This window comes from Camelina sativa, chromosome 6 (assembly GCF_030686135.1).
Source record: "Camelina sativa cultivar CO46 ecotype springtype chromosome 6, ASM3068613v1".
NCBI classification, from domain to species: domain Eukaryota; kingdom Viridiplantae; phylum Streptophyta; class Magnoliopsida; order Brassicales; family Brassicaceae; genus Camelina; species Camelina sativa.
The window spans coordinates 2,164,975-2,183,770 of NC_141885.1; the positions used below are offsets into that span (position 1 = coordinate 2,164,975).

Genomic DNA, 18,796 nt, shown 5'->3' on the forward strand with positions numbered 1-18,796 from the left:
ACCAGGAGGTTGTAGCATAAACACCGGTTCCTGCAGTTCTCCATGAAGAAAGGCATTAGACACGTCAAGTTGTTTGATGTCCCATCCTTTTGCTGTTGCAACATCAAGAACCATTCTAATAGTTGCTGTTCGTACGACGGGACTGAACGTTTCAAGGTAATCCAGCCCTTCCTCTTGATCAAAACCCTTTGCGACAAGTCTAGCTTTGAGCTTGTCAACCGAACCATCAGGCTTTAGCTTTGCCTTAAACACCCACTTGCAACCCAAAATGTTCATATCTTATGTAGGTTCTACCAAATCCCAAGTATGTAACATGTGTATGGTCATTATTTCATCATGTGCAACATCATTCCAACCCGGATGTTGTAGAGAAACAACAATGTTTTTTGGTTCTTCATGAACAAATCGAGACGTAAGAAGAACATATCTGGTGTTTGGTTTGTGAATTCCTGCTTTGGCTCTAGTAGTCATCAGGTGAGTGTTGACTTGTTGTTGATCGTCATGTTGATCTTCTTGTTCTTCTTCATTGGCAACAGAACTCTCAGTGTCATCATCCGATGTATTTTCAACTTCATCCACAATTGCAGGCTCATTAACAGGTTCCGGATTCGTTGCAGGTTGCGTTCCTTGACTTGGATAAAACGGTGACGAAACTGATTCAGGAACCGAAGGTGGAGTTGGTGAAGCTGCTTGCCATGCTTAGAGTAGAGGAGTTTGATATGCATGAAACAGGTGCTTGTATTGATTTTAAAATGGAAAGCAATCCTTATCAAATATTACATGCCGAGAGATGTATATACTTTGCATGTTGGAGGATAAAGACACCTATATCCTTTGTATTGAGTATGATACCCCAAAAAAATACATTGAAGTGGTATGGGATCAAACTTGTTACTTGCCATCGGTCTAAGACAAGGATAGCATGCTGATCCAAACATTCAAAGAATGGAGTAATTAGGTTTCTGACTAAACAACACCTCGAAAGGACTGCAGTTTTTCAGAGTTGCAGAAGGAAGCAGATTGGTGATGAAGCTTGCTGTGAAGAAGGCTTCTACCCAGTGATGAAGAGGTGTGTGACTGTGAAATAACATTGACAAGCCAAGTTCCACTATGTGCCTGTGTTTTCTTTCAGCGATCCCATTTTGTTGAGGGGTATAGGGACAAGAAATCCTGTGAATTATGACATTTTCGGTTAAAAGTTGTTTGAGAGCATTACTTGTAAACTCTCCTCCTCCATCACTCTGAAATACTTTTGTTTTGGTCTTCAATTGATTCTCAACCATTGTATGAAAGACTTTGAATATTGATATAAACTCAGACTTTGCTTTCATAGGATAAAACCATGTGAATCTTGAGAAATCATCTACAAAAACAGCATAGTATTTAAAACACTGATTAGATACAACTAGAGATGGTCCCAAAATATCACAATGTATCCGATCTAGGGGACATAAAACTCTTGATTCTGAAGAAAAAAACTGAAGCCTACTGTTCTTCCCCATCTGGCAAGGCTCACAAATGGAGGTTGTGCTGCTCTTATTCAAAATGATCTCCTTGCTGCTCTTGAGTTGTTGGAGAACTTGTGAATTTGAATGCCCAAGCCTATGATGCCAAATGTCTTCTGAGGCTGCACATTGTCTATTAAAAAAGAGAGCAACAAATTCTTGATTCTCCAATATGTATAATCCTTTATTTCGAGGACCCTTTGCTACCACCTTCTGTGTTGGGATGTCAACAACACATACTTTATTATAATCAAACCAAACTCCACAAGGCAGATCATCACACAGTTTAGAAACAGAAATGAGAGATTTTTGCAATTCTGGGCAGACCAACACATCATTTAACGAGATTTTACGTGTGGTGGAAGCAATGGTAGTGGATCCAACATGAGTTATTGGCAGGTAATTACCGTCTCCAACCTGAACCGTGTTATTTTCAGTGTATGTTGTTGCAGATTGCAGATTGGAAGCAGAGGAAGTGACATGTGCAGTGGCTCCAGAGTCATTGACCTAGTCATTACCATCAGAGATTTGCATAGCGGAGAATACTTGAGCAACATCAGGTCTTTCGTAGTTGTGGTCAAAACGATTCCAGCAGTCAGTCGCAAGGTGTCCTGTGCGACCAAAAATCTGACAGATTGGCCGTTCTCCAGATGATTGAAGATTGGATTGATCTTGAGAAAAGCCTCTGCCACGGGAAGAGTATCCTCCATGTCCTCTGTTTTGTCCTGAGGATCTACCTTGACCACGATATCCTCCTCTCGACTGATTGCCATAACCATTTTGTTGGACATGGAACACAAGATGTGGAGTAACAGTGTTAGAAACACTGTAAGAGCGAAGCTTGATGTCAAAGTTTTCGACTTCAGAGACCTCATCACCAAAGCTAGGCGGAGAGATCTTGCTTAGAGAACTTTGAATAACGGTCGTGATATGATCATAATCACGACCTAACCCATTCAAGAACCCAAATATCTTTAGGGTCTCATCAATGGGTTTACCAATAGAGATCAAGGCATCACAAATGGCTATAAACTCTCGACAGTAAGCAGCAAAGGACATGCCTTTCTTTTCTAAAACCCACAGATTACGGCGAAGAGTAAATTCCCTAGCAATGCTACTCTTATTGAAGTTCTCTGCTAAAGAAAGCCAAACATCTCTAGAGGTAGGGATGTTATGAACATACCCGAGTACTTCTTCAGACAGAGTACCAAATAGCTACGACCGGACGAGTTGATATGTGCAGAACCAGGCGTCATACTGTGGATTTGGAGCCTCTGCGCCATTTGTTGTGGAAGTGGTACGAGGTGGAGCTTTGACGGCACCATTCACGAACCCTATGAGTTTTTGACATGACAAGAGAGACTCAAATTGAGTTTTTCAAAGAAGGTAGTTTGTGTTATTTAGCTTGATTGTGACAGTGCTTGTGACATGAATGTTGTCAGGAAAAGGGTATGAGGTAGCCATTGATGAACCTGCTAAGGTTTACAATGGCTCTGATACCATGAAGATAAAGAAAGGAACTTGAGAAAACTTTGCTGTTTTATTATAATCTCAGCTTGTCTTACAATCTTGGTCTACATTGTCTTATATAGAGACTAAAGGAACAATCTAGAGTGTGATGACTCATTGTTACAGCTGTGAGAAGGACTAGTCATCATCCTTATCTTGCAACACACCAAATCGGTTATTGAGGAGAGGTTTTGCAGGTACAGTCAAGTTTGTCTTGATTTGGGAGTGTTGACTAGTCTTCTTCATTGGGCTTCCTCCTTGTTGGACTGTTTTGTGGCCCATCTCACATTTATCACTTATACAATCAACTCTTCTTAATTTACTATTAACTGTTTTTTTTTTATCACTAGGTGCTTCCCCACGCAACGCGTGGGTTATGGTGTAGTTGGCACTTTTTTTATTTTTTTTTGGTCTTTTTTGTTTTCTCTTTTGTATTATTTTGTTTTAATTAGGCATATACGGGCTTTGCCATCACTTTTATTAATACACTATATGTTTATATCATTTCGTTCAGATGTGTATAATTGTGGCGTTTACTTTTTATGAATTATGAAGATGTTGTTTCTTGCTTTTGAGGATCCAATCTTATCATTGACTTATATTGTTTCCAATACATTTATTGTATTATAGATTTTCTAATTAACTGCTTATATACACCCTTCATACGTTGATGTTGCAATAATAAGTTATTTTTTTTTAAATATCTTCCGTGTAAGTGATTATGTTTGTATGCCCATGTTTTGGTCTAATATCAATAAGATCGTTTCTGTTTTCTTTAGTTGGCTTTGAAACCTATATTGAGTTAAGCAAATAATGGGTCGAATTATGGTGTTAATAAGTAATATAAATTCTTATGTATATATATTGTATATATGTGACTATAAATTTAGCTAACTAAAAAATTATGTAATATTTAAATACAATCTTGAACATATATATATATATATATATATATTTGTGGGAGTAATGTATGAAATTATTGGATAGAAGTTATTTTTGAATTAAATGACCTTTAATGTCTTTAAAGTGAGTTAAATATTAATAATTTTTTATATGTGTCTTGACTTTTTTAAAAAGGAATACCAAGTGTTTCCTTCCAAATTTGAAGTGATATAGTATTTTAGTTTTCTTATATGATTTTATGAACTTCAATGTAAAAGTTTTTCAAAGTAATAAGTACACTCACTGATTGAATTATAAAATTTGGAGAAATGTTTATTTCGTTTAATCATCTGCTCTTTTAAATAAATTAAATAAGTATGTTGTTATTCCTACAAATAGGACAACATATATTATAGTTTAACCATGGAGTTAAGTAATGGAAATGGAACTTGTGATTGCAAGACAAAATGCTTATATGTTACACATTGATCGTTTAAAAATGAATAGGAACATCTAATTCTCAAATAAAGTTGATTGTTTTGTTAAAACCAACATATGTGAATTTAAATTTAACTATGCAAATTTAAAAAATAAATATGAATAGACTAGAAAGGCAAGAAATATAAAAGAAATAATTTTTTATATAAATAAAATAAAAATTGAAAACAATGTTAAATATATATAATACTTTCTACATTAAAATATAGAATCAAACTCTTACAAGTTACAACACATATGAGATATAACAACATTTGATATTGGTAGGAGAGGAGGAGAGAATGTTTACTATAAGATGGTAATCCAAATTAGATAATGGAGATGAATCTTTAAAAAATAGAACAATGTAATATCTATATATATACAATACTTTCTAAATTAAAATATAGAATCAAACTCTTACAACACATACGAGATATAACAACATCTGATATTGGTGGGAGAGGAAGAGAGAATGATTACTTATAAGATAATAATCCAAATTAGATAAAGGAGATAAATCTTTTAAAATAAAAACAATGTAAAATATATATCATGTAGTCTCTAAAATTAAAATTTAGCATTAACAATTTACAATGATATTTCTTTTATTTTTTACAACCCATACAACAAAAATAAAAAATCAAAAATAACAAAAAAAAAACGAAAAATGATTTGAGGTATTGTAGAAGAGAATGAGAGAATGTGAAAATGAGATAGTAAAAGAATGTCAATATGAGAGAATGATAGATTGAAAGAATGCTTATTTATATGATAAGAAATGATGGAAGTCACTTGTAGAACTATGGAGTTACAATAGTAATTTATTGTGTTTGAATAGAATTGAGTGGTAGAATATGATTAATGCATAATTTATTTTATTTTCAGTTATAATTTTATTTTAATGTGTGAGTTAAATGTATTGTGTTTATTGGATCTTAAATATTGTTTAAAGCAATTAGAAAGCAAATAAAAAATTTTAAAAAAATTAGAAAACATTAAATGAAAATCAACCAATAAGGAGAGACCAAAACCTTACTTTTATATATATGATATATTGCTTTAAACTTTGAAATGAGAAATATATTATAAACAATAATTTTACATGAGAAATATATTAATTTAGCCAACCAAAATATGAATAAAAGTTTAGCCAACCAAAATAAATAAAAAATATTAAAATTTAACCAAAAATAATTTCTCTTGAAAGATAATAAGTTAGTAGGAGGAATGAATTAATGGACAATTATTGGACAGGAGTTACATTTGAGTTAAATGGAGTTACATGTCTTTAATTATAAATAAATATTTTAATTTTTTATAACCTAAAATAAAAGGAATACCAAGTGGCTGAATCAAAATTCACATGATTTGGTTGTTTGTTGATATAAACTCAACACTTACACATAATATTTCAAGATAAAAAATATTACTTTTTAAGTGACAAACTAAATTAGTTTTCTTATAAAATTATATGAATTCTTCAATCTCAATAATTTTTAAAATCCCAGGGATAACTTATATTTTTTTTTGTTTTCACTCATCGATTTAATTTATAGTGCTAGATTTCATACTAATGGTTTCATCTTTAGAGAATTTAGTGAAATGATATTTTTAAAATTATATTTTATTTTTATATTTAAGTTCAAGTTGAATATGTTTTTTTTTTGGATAATTTTTTTTTTTGAATAAAGACACAAAAAACCAATTGTTTAATTATGTTCTTTTTGTTTTCAAAAACCTCAAATCATAAAAAAATATATATATTATATTGATCTCTGCAGATTTAACAATTGGATCACAAAACAAAATAGTCTTTATAAATGGATAAATGGATAATTATATTGATCTTTAAATATTATATTGATCTTTATAAATTATTTAAAATGATAAATGAATATGTGAGATAACCAGAGACATAATAGATAATTACATATAGATCATTTCAACTTTATGATCTTATTTTGTGTGGTGAATATTGTAAGGAAGTATGAAAATAATGACTTATAAGATGTTAATATAAAATAGAAAATGAAGATAAACATTTTAAAAGATTAAAATAAATATATAAGATATACATATCATACAAACTCTAAAACTAAGCTTTTACAATGATATTTGATTTGATTTTTTATAACTCATACAACAACAATAACAAAAAAAAATACAAAACAAAACAAAAAAGAGATTTGAGAGTAGTGGAAGAAGATGAGAGAATGAAAGAGTGATAGACTAAGAGAATAAGATAATGAATATTTATAGGAAGAGAAATGATGAAAAATTACATTTAGAAAAATGAGAGTTACAATTCTAATTTATTGTTTTGTTTTAATACACTTGATTAATACAACTTAGTGGAGAAATAAAGTTAATGCATAATTTATAGGGAGAAGCTATAAAGATTTCAGTTTTATATTATGTGAGTTAAATGTGAAAATTAATTGTTTTAAATTTGTGGTTTAATATAATTTTTTTTTGTTAAAATTGCATTGCCAAGTGGACCAATAAGGAGAGACTGAAACTCTACTTTTATATATATGATTGTAAGTAGAACAAATCTCTTTCTAAAGATAAATCTCCAGATTTCTAATATGTTGACCTATGAAAACTAAACAAATATTGCATTAAAAATCCTATTTAAATATTGATCCAACTGGTAATTTTTAATCAATTACAAGGATATAGCACAGTTCTCAACTCTCAAAGATGTTAAAAACAATGTATCATAAGCTCACAACAATGTATCTGAAATACCATAGCAATTCAAAAATGATATCACCAAACTGTTTTAAGAAAAAATCCACACTCGCATCATAAACATATAATAATTTAAGAATTTGTGACCTTAACTTAATAAAAAAGAACTCAATAATTTACTCACGAGCAACATTGTTTTATACTTTTATTCAAATCCACAATTGTAAATTCACGTTCCATATTTTCCTTATACCTAAATAAATAGGCAAATTAGCTACATGATCCTTTCTACAAAAATATTACAATTAACTATAGTACAATTTTGTACAACAAAGTACATGGAAAAATGTCATTTAGACCATGAAATTTCAAGTTTAACCATTTAAACCATGAACTTTGTTGTAGGCTATTTAAAACATAAACTTTTATTGATTAGTTTTTTTAAACATGAAGTTTCGTTGACAAAGCCAAAAAAGACATGACGTTAAATCCGATAATTTACCTACTAACAAACGTTACTATGCCGTTACTAATAAAACGACGTCGTTTTAATGGAAGTTTTAGTTCAAAAATTGTCATTTAAACCATGAACTTTTAAATACCATGAACTTGTAAATGTATGTCATTTAAACCATGAACTTTCAAATTTCTGTCATATAAACCATGAACTTGCCTTGGGCGTTCAGTGAAAACTAGACAACCTGAAAATTTTGGTTATCGAAGCAAACCGAAAAGAGAAAGCCTAACCGTTCGGCGCAATTGATTTAGATAATCGGATTTTGGTTCAGTTCGGTAATCAGACAAATTGGTTTATTAGAAACCGCAGAAGTATATAAGCGTAACCGACTAAACCATTTAACCCTAGTTTAGTTTCTCTCTTCTTTCTTCGACTCTGCCTCATGATGCGATTCTGAAAAAGAGAAAGAAGAACATCAATTCATCCTTCTTTTTCGATCTTTGTCATGTATTTTGTGTCTTTTTGTATTTGTGTTGAGTCTTTTTCATTTATTAGGACACTACACTAGAGTTTGAAGGATTGATCATTTTTTTTTTTAGGACACTACACTAGAGTTTGAAGGATTGATCACATTTTTCATATATTATGGTTTAAATGACATAAATTTAAAAGTTCATGGTTTAAATGACATACATTTACAAGTTCATAGTTTAAATGACATATATTTAAAAGTTCATAATTTAAATGACATTTTTCAAATTGAAACTTGCGTTAAAATGACATCCTTTTGTCAGTAATGAAGTGATTAACTGCATGTTATCGATTTAATTCATGTATTAACGGAAAAATTGTCATTTAAATGTCAACCTGTTTCAAGTAATTTCCACAATTCAATGTCATTTGGTCAAACATTTCAGCGACTTTGGGTCAACCTGTTTTCCATGTTCCAAGACATGTGTCTTGATTCTCAGCGATTTCAAGACCGTTGTCTCGCTGCTGTTACTATGTTACTTATATACTATGATGAATTATATAATTAAGTTTTTCTTTTCTATTTAGATTTAATAATATATGTACTATGTCAAGAAATAGTCATAGCCATATAATTCACTTGCACAAAGTTGGGCCACACACGTTTTTTAGTTAGTTGACTATATATTTATCTGGAGTTGGAAAGTTTTGGACGTGATAAGATCAATGTTCAATGATGCCATTAGCAAATGTGTTTTGTAACAAACTATACTAAAGTGATATTCTCATCTTCACCCATTTGGGTACGTAGCAGTTTTAAGCAAGTAACTTAGGCGTGTGAATGTCCAAAAAGTGAGAGAAAAGATAAGAGAAACGAGCAAAGGGTTTAGGCAAATATGATGTGATAATCTCAACAACTTTATTTAATCGCAAAGAGAAGCACGCATAAATTAATATATAAACCATATGTCAATATAAGTTGAACTTAAATCTTTGGAAAGAGAAATCTATATAAAAAAAAAGACATCAACTATTTCAAGAAATAAACACGTACGTTATCGAAAATACATATATAAACGTACTAATTTCTAGGATCGTAGTTGTGCATGCATTTAACATAATCAACTTACACAAGTATTATTTGATATCATTACGACATGCATATATCTAGCATTCTCAATTGAATGTGATCATCATGAGATTCAACATATAGTAGAACCAATAATCTAAAACTATACATCAAGTTAATTTACATGGGGGTTTCTAACTTCTAAAATATGATTCAGTGTTGGGTCTATATCTTTCTCTTTATACATATATCTTGTATAAGATGATAATATAAACGAATATTTTTCACGAAAAAGGTGATGGAAAATAGTATACAAAGAACGTGCGATATAATAGATAGGGACAAAAAAAGACAGAAAGGCGAAGACTCGACAAATTGGGTTTGATGAAGTGTGATGCCAAACTTGTGTTTGTCCCAATACAAACAAGTAAACAACCCCGAGAACGAGCCTCAATGGCGTGAACCCCTTTTTAAACATTGACATGATCAAATCTTTTCTATATATATTTTAATAAACAGTATCTTCAACCTTTTTTTGAAACTCTCACTTTTGTGTTTCGTGCACTCTCTATCTCACAAGACACATTAATATATTATATATAGACAGATATATACATATATGTGTGTTAGTTCCTTTTGGTTGATATAAAAGAAGAGAAGAAGAAAGAAGAAAGGTAGCACAAAAAAGCTTATCACAGCTAAAATCACTTTGAAGAATATGATGAAGCTAATTAGAGTCACCTTATTGCTTTGTGCACTAGCCATTTTATTGCTTATAACTCCAACTTCATCTTTACAACTCAACCCTCGCTACTCATCTCCTAGCCAAGGTGATTAAGTCCTTTCTTTATATTTCTTAAAACCACAAGTTTTCGCCGGTCCAAGGGACCATATAAAATGTTTTGGTTTCTGGTCCGAGGGGATGTACGGGTCTAGACCCCGAACCGGTTACAAATTTAATTAAAAAAAATCTACAGAAAAAAAAAATCTATAGAAATTAGAATGAGTTTTTCTTTAGACGTAGTCTTGCTTCTGGAGACTAAACTATGCTTTTTCTAGTGGATTGAATTAACTGACTTTAGTTACAACATTACAGGTTTAAGGGAAGAGACCATTATTAAAACGGTGTCGCGGAAGCTAATGATCATCTCCAGTGAACATGTCAATGTAAGAGATTAGTGTACATGCACGTGTATATGTATTTTATCTCCTCAAGACTCCAAGTTTCTAATCAAATTTTGTCTTTTGCAAATGAATAGGTGATGACATCAACAGTTCATGAAGGTTCAAGCGAACAACTTCGAGTCACTTCTTCAGGTAATTTAATCATTTGGAAATGATAGGTTTATAAAATAGTATATAAGTTATTTAGAAATAGGTAATTAGCAAACTCACATATCTAATATCTAAGTCTTAAGCACACTTCTGTAGTCAACCATGTGAATATTTGACTATGTCAGATGAAAAAGTTTATCAATGTCTATTAATCTATTTCTATCTTAGAATTTTGTTTTTAGTTGCAAGTAAAATTAAATGAAAAGATTCGAAACCTCTCTAGGATTCTATGATGAGATAATTTGTATTAAATCTAGTTTTATCTTTATTTATTTTACAGGAAAATATAAGGATGAAGAGAAGAAAGTACTAAGTGAAGAAGAAGAAGAGAAGAAGGCTCTATCGAAATATCTATCGATGGATTATCGTGCGTTTAGAAGAAGACGGCCAGTTCACAACAAGTCTTTACCTCTAAGTCCATGAAAACATTATATTGTTTCAAAATAACTAATAAAAAGGTTTTAGCTAGATTAATTAATATTTTGTTTGCATGGTTATTGGTTAATATTTGGTTATAGTTTAGTTTCTTTGGGTGCACTGAGGAAACAAGTTTTGGCGATATTATTGTAATTAACGGAACATGTTCGTGTTGCTATTTTTTTATTATATAGTTTTAATTAATCTTAATGGCCGACAATGATGGAGCAAAACACTAAAACTCTGGTTTGGGGTTTGAGCTTATTTACTCTTCGTTTCACGCACTGTAACATGGTGGTTGTATTGGTTTTGAATTTTATAATCAACAAAACTAATCAAGCTGTAGTTTCCAATTTTACAAAATTAGTTCTATTTCAACCGTTTTTTTTTCTTATGTCAACGACTAATATTTTGGTCAAAAAAATATATTTTTAGTTAAGATATAATTTTACCGAACCGGGTCAACAACAAACTAACAACAAATAAAAAAAAACACAGGCAAGCTTTTTATTGTTAGTTTTTATGTCTTCTGGTTTCGTTTCCTTAAATTACAAGCTACAAACCCTAAACTTATCTTTTGCAACAGGTCAGTATCGAACTCTTTGTTCCTTCTTCATTATAGCTTCTTAATAGATTTGACCACTTTTTCTCTTTGACAAAGTTTTCGGCATTATAACACAATAATGGCTAAAGATAGTGAAGAACAATTAAACAATGAGAAATCTTCTTCATCATCGTGTTTCAAGAAGATCTCATTCCCATGCAATACCATTTTCTTGATCTCAAACGCAATCTTCCTCGTCACAGCGGTGTTCTGGTTTGTTACCGTCATAATATTGCATTACAGGACCGATGAGTGTAACCGGTCCGTCACAACTCCCGGAATCTTCATAAGCTTCTCATTGCTCGTCATGTCCCTCTCTGGATTCTACGCAGCTTACTTAAAATCCGATTGTCTCTTCCGAATCCACTTCTTTATCTTCTTCTTGTGGATGTTTGTGATCGTGGCAAAAGCCGCCTTCTTCACTTTTCTAAATAAGGAGACCGGTTCTAGGTTGTTTCCTGGGACCGCGATCGGTGAGTATAGGTTCGAGGATTACTCAGGATGGGTTCGTAGGTTGGTCATCAAAGACGATGACTGGTATCGTACTAGGAGATGTCTTGTTAAGGACCATGTTTGTAACAAGTTAAACCAAAACATATCAGCTTCTGAGTTTTATCAGATGAATCTAACTCCTATACAGGTACGTAAGAACGTAAGCTATAAATAGATACAAGTACGCTATATATATGATAAATACAATTTTGGTTTAGAAAGAATTATTAAACCTAAGTCACATTAACCGAATCTAGTATGAAGTGGTTTAATTTTGATTCCGGTTTGTATCATTCTAATTATTATTATTATTATTTTTTTTTTAACAGTCGGGTTGCTGCAAACCACCACTTTCATGTGGATTGAAATACGAAAAACCAAATATTTGGACAGTTTCAAGATATTATAACAATTTTGAAGATGATTGCAAGAGATGGAACAATTCTGCAGATACATTATGCTTCGATTGCAATTCGTGTAAAGCTGGGATTCTTGCAGATTTACATAATAATTCTTTTTCCGTCACAGCTAACGTTCTTAATATCACCCTTAGTCTTTCCATCGGCATTACCGGTTGGTTTGCCTGGTTAAGGATCCTTCGAGAAACTCAGAAATAGATTTATATATAACACATATATTGTAAAATTAAATTTATTTTCATTTTTTTTATAACACATGTATATATATAATCAATTTTAAACCCCAGTGATAACAAACGGTTGTAATCCTCCTAGTAACCCTTTGTTTACTCAGTAGGATTTGGACTGTTCATCACTTGCCATATCTGACTTTGCACTTTGGTGTTAGAAAGTTACACACATATGTATCTTTTTTTTTATAGACGACGCCAAATATGGGCCTTCTTCAACTTTCCTCGGGATTTCATGGTATGAGATGAGGTCTTGTTTAGGATATTCAACACCAACAAAAAACTCATCTAACATACTTCAATCTTAAGTCTTTTTTTGTTAATCAATTTATGATTCAATAAATATATTAAATGGTTACTACACAAATCCAACAAACCGAAAACTATATATAAAAAAAAAAATCAAATTATTGCCATAAAACAATCCAAACAAATAAATTTTATCCAATCTGTACAATGTAATTAATGTATTTAATCTATATTTAAAAAAAGTTTGCTGATGTTGTTAGGGCGACAAAAAAAACGATTTAGGTTTTCTCGCGTACACTACGACAAAAAAAGTTTGCTTTGTAAAAACATGTTTTTTTACGACACGGAGCCATGGTTTATCAGCCACCGGAACACCCACAGACAACCTCTGTTCAGTAGCCCCAGTCACTGCAACAACTGGTGGTGGTCTAGAATCGGAGGAGGATGGTGGCTCTTTGGTTCTGGGGTCAGGGACTGAGAAAGATGTTATTATACCAGAGGTTGTTGCGGTGACTGGGGCTACTGAACAGAGGTTGTCTGTGGGTGTTCCGGTGGCTGATAAACCATAGCTCCGTGTCGTAAAAAAGCATGTTTTTACAAAGCAGAAGTTTGTGGTGGAAGAGGTGAATAGACAAGGTCGAGTGGTCGTTCCGAAAGAGGTTTTGAGCGGGGGAAAACCACTTTGGGAGGATTTCCTCATTGGCAAGTTTCTCAACGAAAAGGCTCCCCATGTGGATAAAATACATATGATTGTCAATAAGATCTGGCGATTGGGGATTAAGACAACTATGATTGATGTTTTTGAGGTCAATGCCTCGATGGTTAAATTTCGAATTCGGGATGAGGAGGTGAGCCCTGAACAGAAATATGTGGAATATAATGGGGCTTCCCATGTTAGTCTCTAAGTGGTCTCCGTTCGCGGAGGAGGTGCAACCGGAAATGCGATCGGTTAATCTCTGGGTGACATTAAAGAACGTTCCTCCAACCATGTTTACTGAACAAGGTCTGGAGTTCTTGGCTAGTGCGGTGGGAACTCCCGTTCGTCTGCACCCTAAAACTGAAGCCTGTGCAAGTTTTGATGAGGCTCAAATCCTTGTTGAGGCAGATTTAACGAAACCACTTCCTTCGGAGTACGTATTAGCGGGTGAAGAGGAATGTGAGCTAGATGCAGTTGTTCAGTACTCCTACCCTTGGTTGCCTCCACGGTGTACTGGATGTCAGAAGTGGGGACATCTACACACTTCATGTCTTGCTAATACTGCAGGGTCTCATATCACAGTGGAACAGGCAGCTACTTGTGGTTTACCACTGATAGCTGACTCTGCGACTTTGTGTCCCTCTGCAATTTTGTTAAAGGAACCACAACAAGAGACAGCCCCACCGTGTGCAAGTCAAGCTCCTCCTGAAGAGGATGCAGGTTGGACAACTCTGCCTAAAACAAGTCGCAGTCCGGTGCGGAGGCAAAACCAATCTAAGTCTAGCGATATATCTGGCCTATCCAACTCTTATTCGGCTCTTAGTCAGGAAGATCCGGATGAGGAAGAGGAGGTGGTCCCTCAGGTGACTAATGAAACAATGGGGGATGCGAAGGTTGACTTGGAGGTCTCCTCCACTATGGGAGGTGACTCTGCTGTGGATGGAAACAGGACTATGAGGGATACCTCTAAGCTCTCTAAACCATTGGTGGATCCTCCACTATTTCCGGTTTTGCCGAGAGACTCAAAGACATTGCACAAAGTAATTCCCAACTCTTCTGCTCGATATCAGAGTAAGAAGGGTTCCCGTAAGCGTTAATTATGTCAGGATTCTTTTTGAATGTCCGGGGTCTAAATAAATCAACTAATCATTCCATTATAAATAATTGGGTGGAGAAGAATAAGTTTTAGTTTGGGTGCCTTCTAGAAACAGAGTGCAAGAGAGAAAGGTTTCTAGGTTGGGTCGGAAGATGTTTAAGAATTGGTCAATACTTACGAATTACGAGTTTAATCCGCGGGGTCGTATTTGGGTGCTGTGGCGGAGTGATGTATTAGTGACTCCGTTCTGTAAGAGTGAGCAGCTTGTCACCTACTCGGTAAAGCTACCAGACCAAACAGAGGATTTCTTCTGTTCCTTTGTCTATGTGTCTAATTCTGTGGCGGAAAGGAAGGTGTTGTGGGGTGAGCTTCGTGATCATGTTGACTCTCCTATTATTCGTAGTAAGCTGTGGTTACTAATGGGTGATTTTAACGAGACACTTGATATCTTGGAGCATTCACAAATGGTAGATCATCCCATCGTTACCTCAGGGATGCGAGATTTTCAGGGACTGGTAAATTATGCTTCTATCTCTGATATAGCAGCGCATGGTCCTCTCTATACTTGGTGTAATAAACGTCAAACAGGTCTCATCTCAAAGAAGCTGGACAGATGTATGGTAAATGATGTGTGGCGGCAATCCTTCTCTAATTCTTATTGTACTTATGAGTCAGGTGGTTGTTCTGATCATCTCCGTTGTCGGGTCCAACTAAACGTTGAGGTAGTGGTTTCTACTCGCAGTCGCAAGCCCTTTAAATTTGTTAATGCGATAACACAGCTAGAAGAGTTTAAACCTCTTCTTGAAGAGTTTTGGGGAGACACTTCTCCGCTCCATATGTCCACTTCTACAATTTTTCGTTTCTCGAAGAATTTGAAGGCGTTGAAACCGCTCTTACGAAGGTTGGCTAAAGATAAAATGGGAAATCTGGTCAAGCAGACGAAGGTAGCTCATGAGGACCTTTGTCAAAAACAGGAACAAAACATGATGCATCCCTCACCTGCAGCTATGGAAGCAGAAACTGCAGCGTATAACCGGTGGGAGTGGATTTCAGGGCTAGAGGAGCAGTATTTAAAGCAGAAATCCAAACTTTTCTGGTTACAGATAGGTGATAAGAATAATAATACTTTTCGCAGGGCTGTTACATTACGAGAGGCGAACAATTTGATTCGAGATATCAAGTTACCTGACGGGTTTGTGACTAAGAAAATAGAGGAGATTAAAGCAGATGCAGAGCGTTTTTTCCGGGAATTCTTACAGTTCCTCCCATCTGATTACGAGGAGGTGTCCCCGAGTTTTCTAGAAGAGTTTTTGTCATACCGTTGCTCCACTACGGATAAAACGTTGCTCTCTCGGTCTGTCACTCCTGAAGAGATCAAGAGTGCCCTGTTAGCTATGCCAAGTGACAAGTCTCCGGGTACTGATGGTTTTACTTGTGAGTTTTATAAGGCTGCATGGAGCATTATAGGGAGTGACTTTGTGTTGTCTGTGCAATCCTTTTTTGAAAAATGTTTTTTTTCCCAAGGGAGTCAAATCAACAATCCTCGCTCTTATACTAAAGAGGCTAGAGGCCATTGAAATGAAGGATTATCGTCCAATCTCTTGCTGCAATGTTTTATATAAAGTTATCTCTAAAATCTTAGCAAATAGACTGAAATATGTGTTGCCAAAATTCATTGCTGCCAACCAGTCTGCTTTTGTCCAAGATCGTTTGCTTATCGAGAATGTCCTCCTCGCTACTGAGCTTGTGAAAGGTTATCACAAAGACTCCCTGTCCAGCCGCTGCGCCATTAAAATCGACATCTCCAAAGCATTTGATTCGGTACAATGGTCCTTTCTACGTCATGTTCTCACAGTTATCGGCTTCCCTCAGGAGTTTGTTCACTGGATCATGCTCTGTGTTACGACTGCTTCATTTCTGTGCAAGTGAATGGTGACTTGGTTGGTTATTGTCAGAGCTCTCATGGGTTGAGGCAGGGATGCTCTCTATCTCCTTATATTTTTGTCATCTCCATGGATGTTCTCTCAAAAATGTGGGAGAAAGCAGCAGGACAACAAAAGTTTGGATACCATCCTAGATGTAAAAACATTGGTCTCACTCATCTCAGCTTTGCAGATGATTTAATGCTTCTTTCAGATGGTAGAGTACGCTCTATCGAAGGGTTGATGAGTGTTTTTGATGAGTTTGGGAAATGTTCAGGATTGAAAATAAGTATGGAGAAGTCCACAATTTATTTGGCCGGTGTCACTGACACGGTTACTCAGGCAATTGTGGAACAGTTTCCCCTTGGTGTGGGTACCCTCCCGGTTCGGTACCTTGGTCTTCCTCTGGTTACTAAAAGATTATCTGCGGTTGACTATCTCCCTCTCATTGATCATGTTAAAAAGAAAATAGGATCGTGGACTGCAAGGTATCTTTCTTATGCGGGGATACTGAACCTTATAAGCTTTGTTCTCTGGAGTATTTGTAGTTTTTGGATGTCGGCTTATCGGTTACCACAGGAATGTCTGAACGAGGTGGATAAATTATGCTCTACGTATCTCTGGTCCGGCTCTGATATGATTTCAACTAAAGCTAAGGTGGCGTGGGAATGTATATGTAAACCGAAACAAGAGAGTGGTCTGGGATTGAGATCTCTCAGAGAAACAAATGCGGTGTGCTGTCTGAAATTGCTCTGGCGGATAATCTACGGAGGAGACTTTTTGTGGGTTAGATGGGTGAGAGCATATCTCCTTTAGTGGGAAACTGTGTGGGGACTGAAGGACACTAATCAATCAGGTTCATGGATGTGGAGGAAAATTCTTAAATGCAGAAAAGTTGCTCAACTCCTATGTCGAGTGGATGTTCATGATGGTGCGGATACGTCTTTTTGGTATGATAACTGGTCAAGGATGGGCCGATTAGTGGATATTGCAGGATATCGAGGTTGTATTGATATGGGGATTAGCCGTACAACCACAGTTCTCGAGGCATGTACTACGCGTCGCTGGAGACGGCACCGTGTCAATTATCTAAACGAAATGGAGGAGGTTTTGGAAAATCAGTGGACTAACCGGAAGCCTGACAAAGATGTAGCACTATGGAGGGGGAAAAGGGAGGAGTATCGAAATTGTTTCTCTACTAAAGATACTTGGCAAAATATTCAACAGACCTCAAACTATGTTTTTTGGTACCTTGCGGTCTGGTTCACTCATGCCACTCCTAAGTACTCTTTCACCGTCTGGCTCGCTGTACAGAATCGCCTCTCTACAGGTGACCGGATGCTGAGTTGGAATAGCGGTGTTGATGCAACATGTGTGCTCTGCAACACTGCAGTTGAAACGAGAGATCATCTTTTTTTCTCATGTGCTTACTCGGCAAAGGTCTGGAAAGGACTTGCTTCTCGCATTTATAAGTCGCACTTCTCAACGGATTGGTCGTCGATTATTGCTTATGTCTCTTCTCACGGACTCAGACGCGTTGATGCTTTTTTGGCCAGATATACTCTGCAGATTCTGGTGCACACACTGTGGAGAGAAAGGAATGATCGTCGCCATGGGTCACCTCCAAGAACTCCAGCACAACTCATTGTTTGGACGGATCGCCAGATCAGGAATCAATTGCTAGCAATCCAACTCTTTGGGGATCAACGTTACAAGGAAGGACTGCTTACATGGCTTGCTACTCGATGGGGATAAACCTTTAAGTCTTACGGTTTAAGCAATGTAAACATGCTTTCGTTTTAAACTCTTGAAAACACAGATGCACTAGATGTAAAAACGATTTTCTTTTAATCTAATTTAATATTATTTTCAAAAAAAAAAATCATTTTTGTTTTAGTGCAGCATCCATATATAGTCCATTTTTAGATTTAGCTAACCATGCATAGAGAAACACGCGACCGGCATGTACGCACTTTTGTTTCCCTTCTGTCTCAAACATCCAACCTTCCAATGGCTGAAACACCATTCTTCTCTGTTTTGTTTATTATTTTACTTTAAAAAAAAACGATTAGAGGAAAATAAGATGAGTTAGAAAGGAAAAAAAAGAAGGATATGAGCTAGGAATAACATGGGATACGAGTTTACTATGGGTAATATGTGACCGACATGTTATATTTCTCATGCATATATCTTTCCACTCTCCCCCAAACATTCCATCGACGTTATATATAAACCCCATGCTTTCACCCCCATCTATTTTCTTGTACT

General features: G+C 35.0%; 2 protein-coding genes and 1 pseudogene across 2 annotated transcripts; all 3 read left to right on the forward strand.

The window, feature by feature from the left end:
* Positions 1–9,680: 9,680 nt before the first annotated feature.
* LOC104790141 (protein GOLVEN 6) lies at positions 9,681–11,036 on the forward strand. The gene is made up of 4 exons (XM_010515850.3): positions 9,681–9,897; positions 10,164–10,234; positions 10,327–10,384; positions 10,683–11,036. Exons 1-4 carry the CDS (start codon positions 9,786–9,788, stop codon positions 10,823–10,825), a joined length of 384 nt encoding a protein of 127 aa, XP_010514152.2. The 5' UTR covers positions 9,681–9,785; the 3' UTR covers positions 10,826–11,036.
* A 466-nt stretch (positions 11,037–11,502) lies between these two features.
* LOC104790142 (tetraspanin-13) lies at positions 11,503–12,639 on the forward strand. The gene is made up of 2 exons (XM_010515851.2): positions 11,503–12,063; positions 12,245–12,639. Exons 1-2 carry the CDS (start codon positions 11,503–11,505, stop codon positions 12,530–12,532), a joined length of 849 nt encoding a protein of 282 aa, XP_010514153.1. The 3' UTR covers positions 12,533–12,639.
* Positions 12,640–13,653: 1,014 nt separating this feature from the next.
* Positions 13,654–18,325, forward strand: LOC147942142 (uncharacterized; annotated as a pseudogene).
* The last annotated feature ends 471 nt before the right edge of the window (positions 18,326–18,796 follow it).

Coding starts and splice junctions, on each gene's coding strand:
- LOC104790141 (XM_010515850.3), top strand. CDS start 9,786: ATGATGAAGCTAATTAGAGTCACCTTATTGCTTTGTGCACTAGCCATT. Junction 10,235..10,326: donor TCTCCAGTGAACATGTCAAT/GTAAGAGATTAG, acceptor GCAAATGAATAG/GTGATGACATCAACAGTTCA. Junction 10,385..10,682: donor ACTTCGAGTCACTTCTTCAG/GTAATTTAATCA, acceptor TTTATTTTACAG/GAAAATATAAGGATGAAGAG.
- LOC104790142 (XM_010515851.2), top strand. CDS start 11,503: ATGGCTAAAGATAGTGAAGAACAATTAAACAATGAGAAATCTTCTTCA. Junction 12,064..12,244: donor TGAATCTAACTCCTATACAG/GTACGTAAGAAC, acceptor TTTTTTTAACAG/TCGGGTTGCTGCAAACCACC.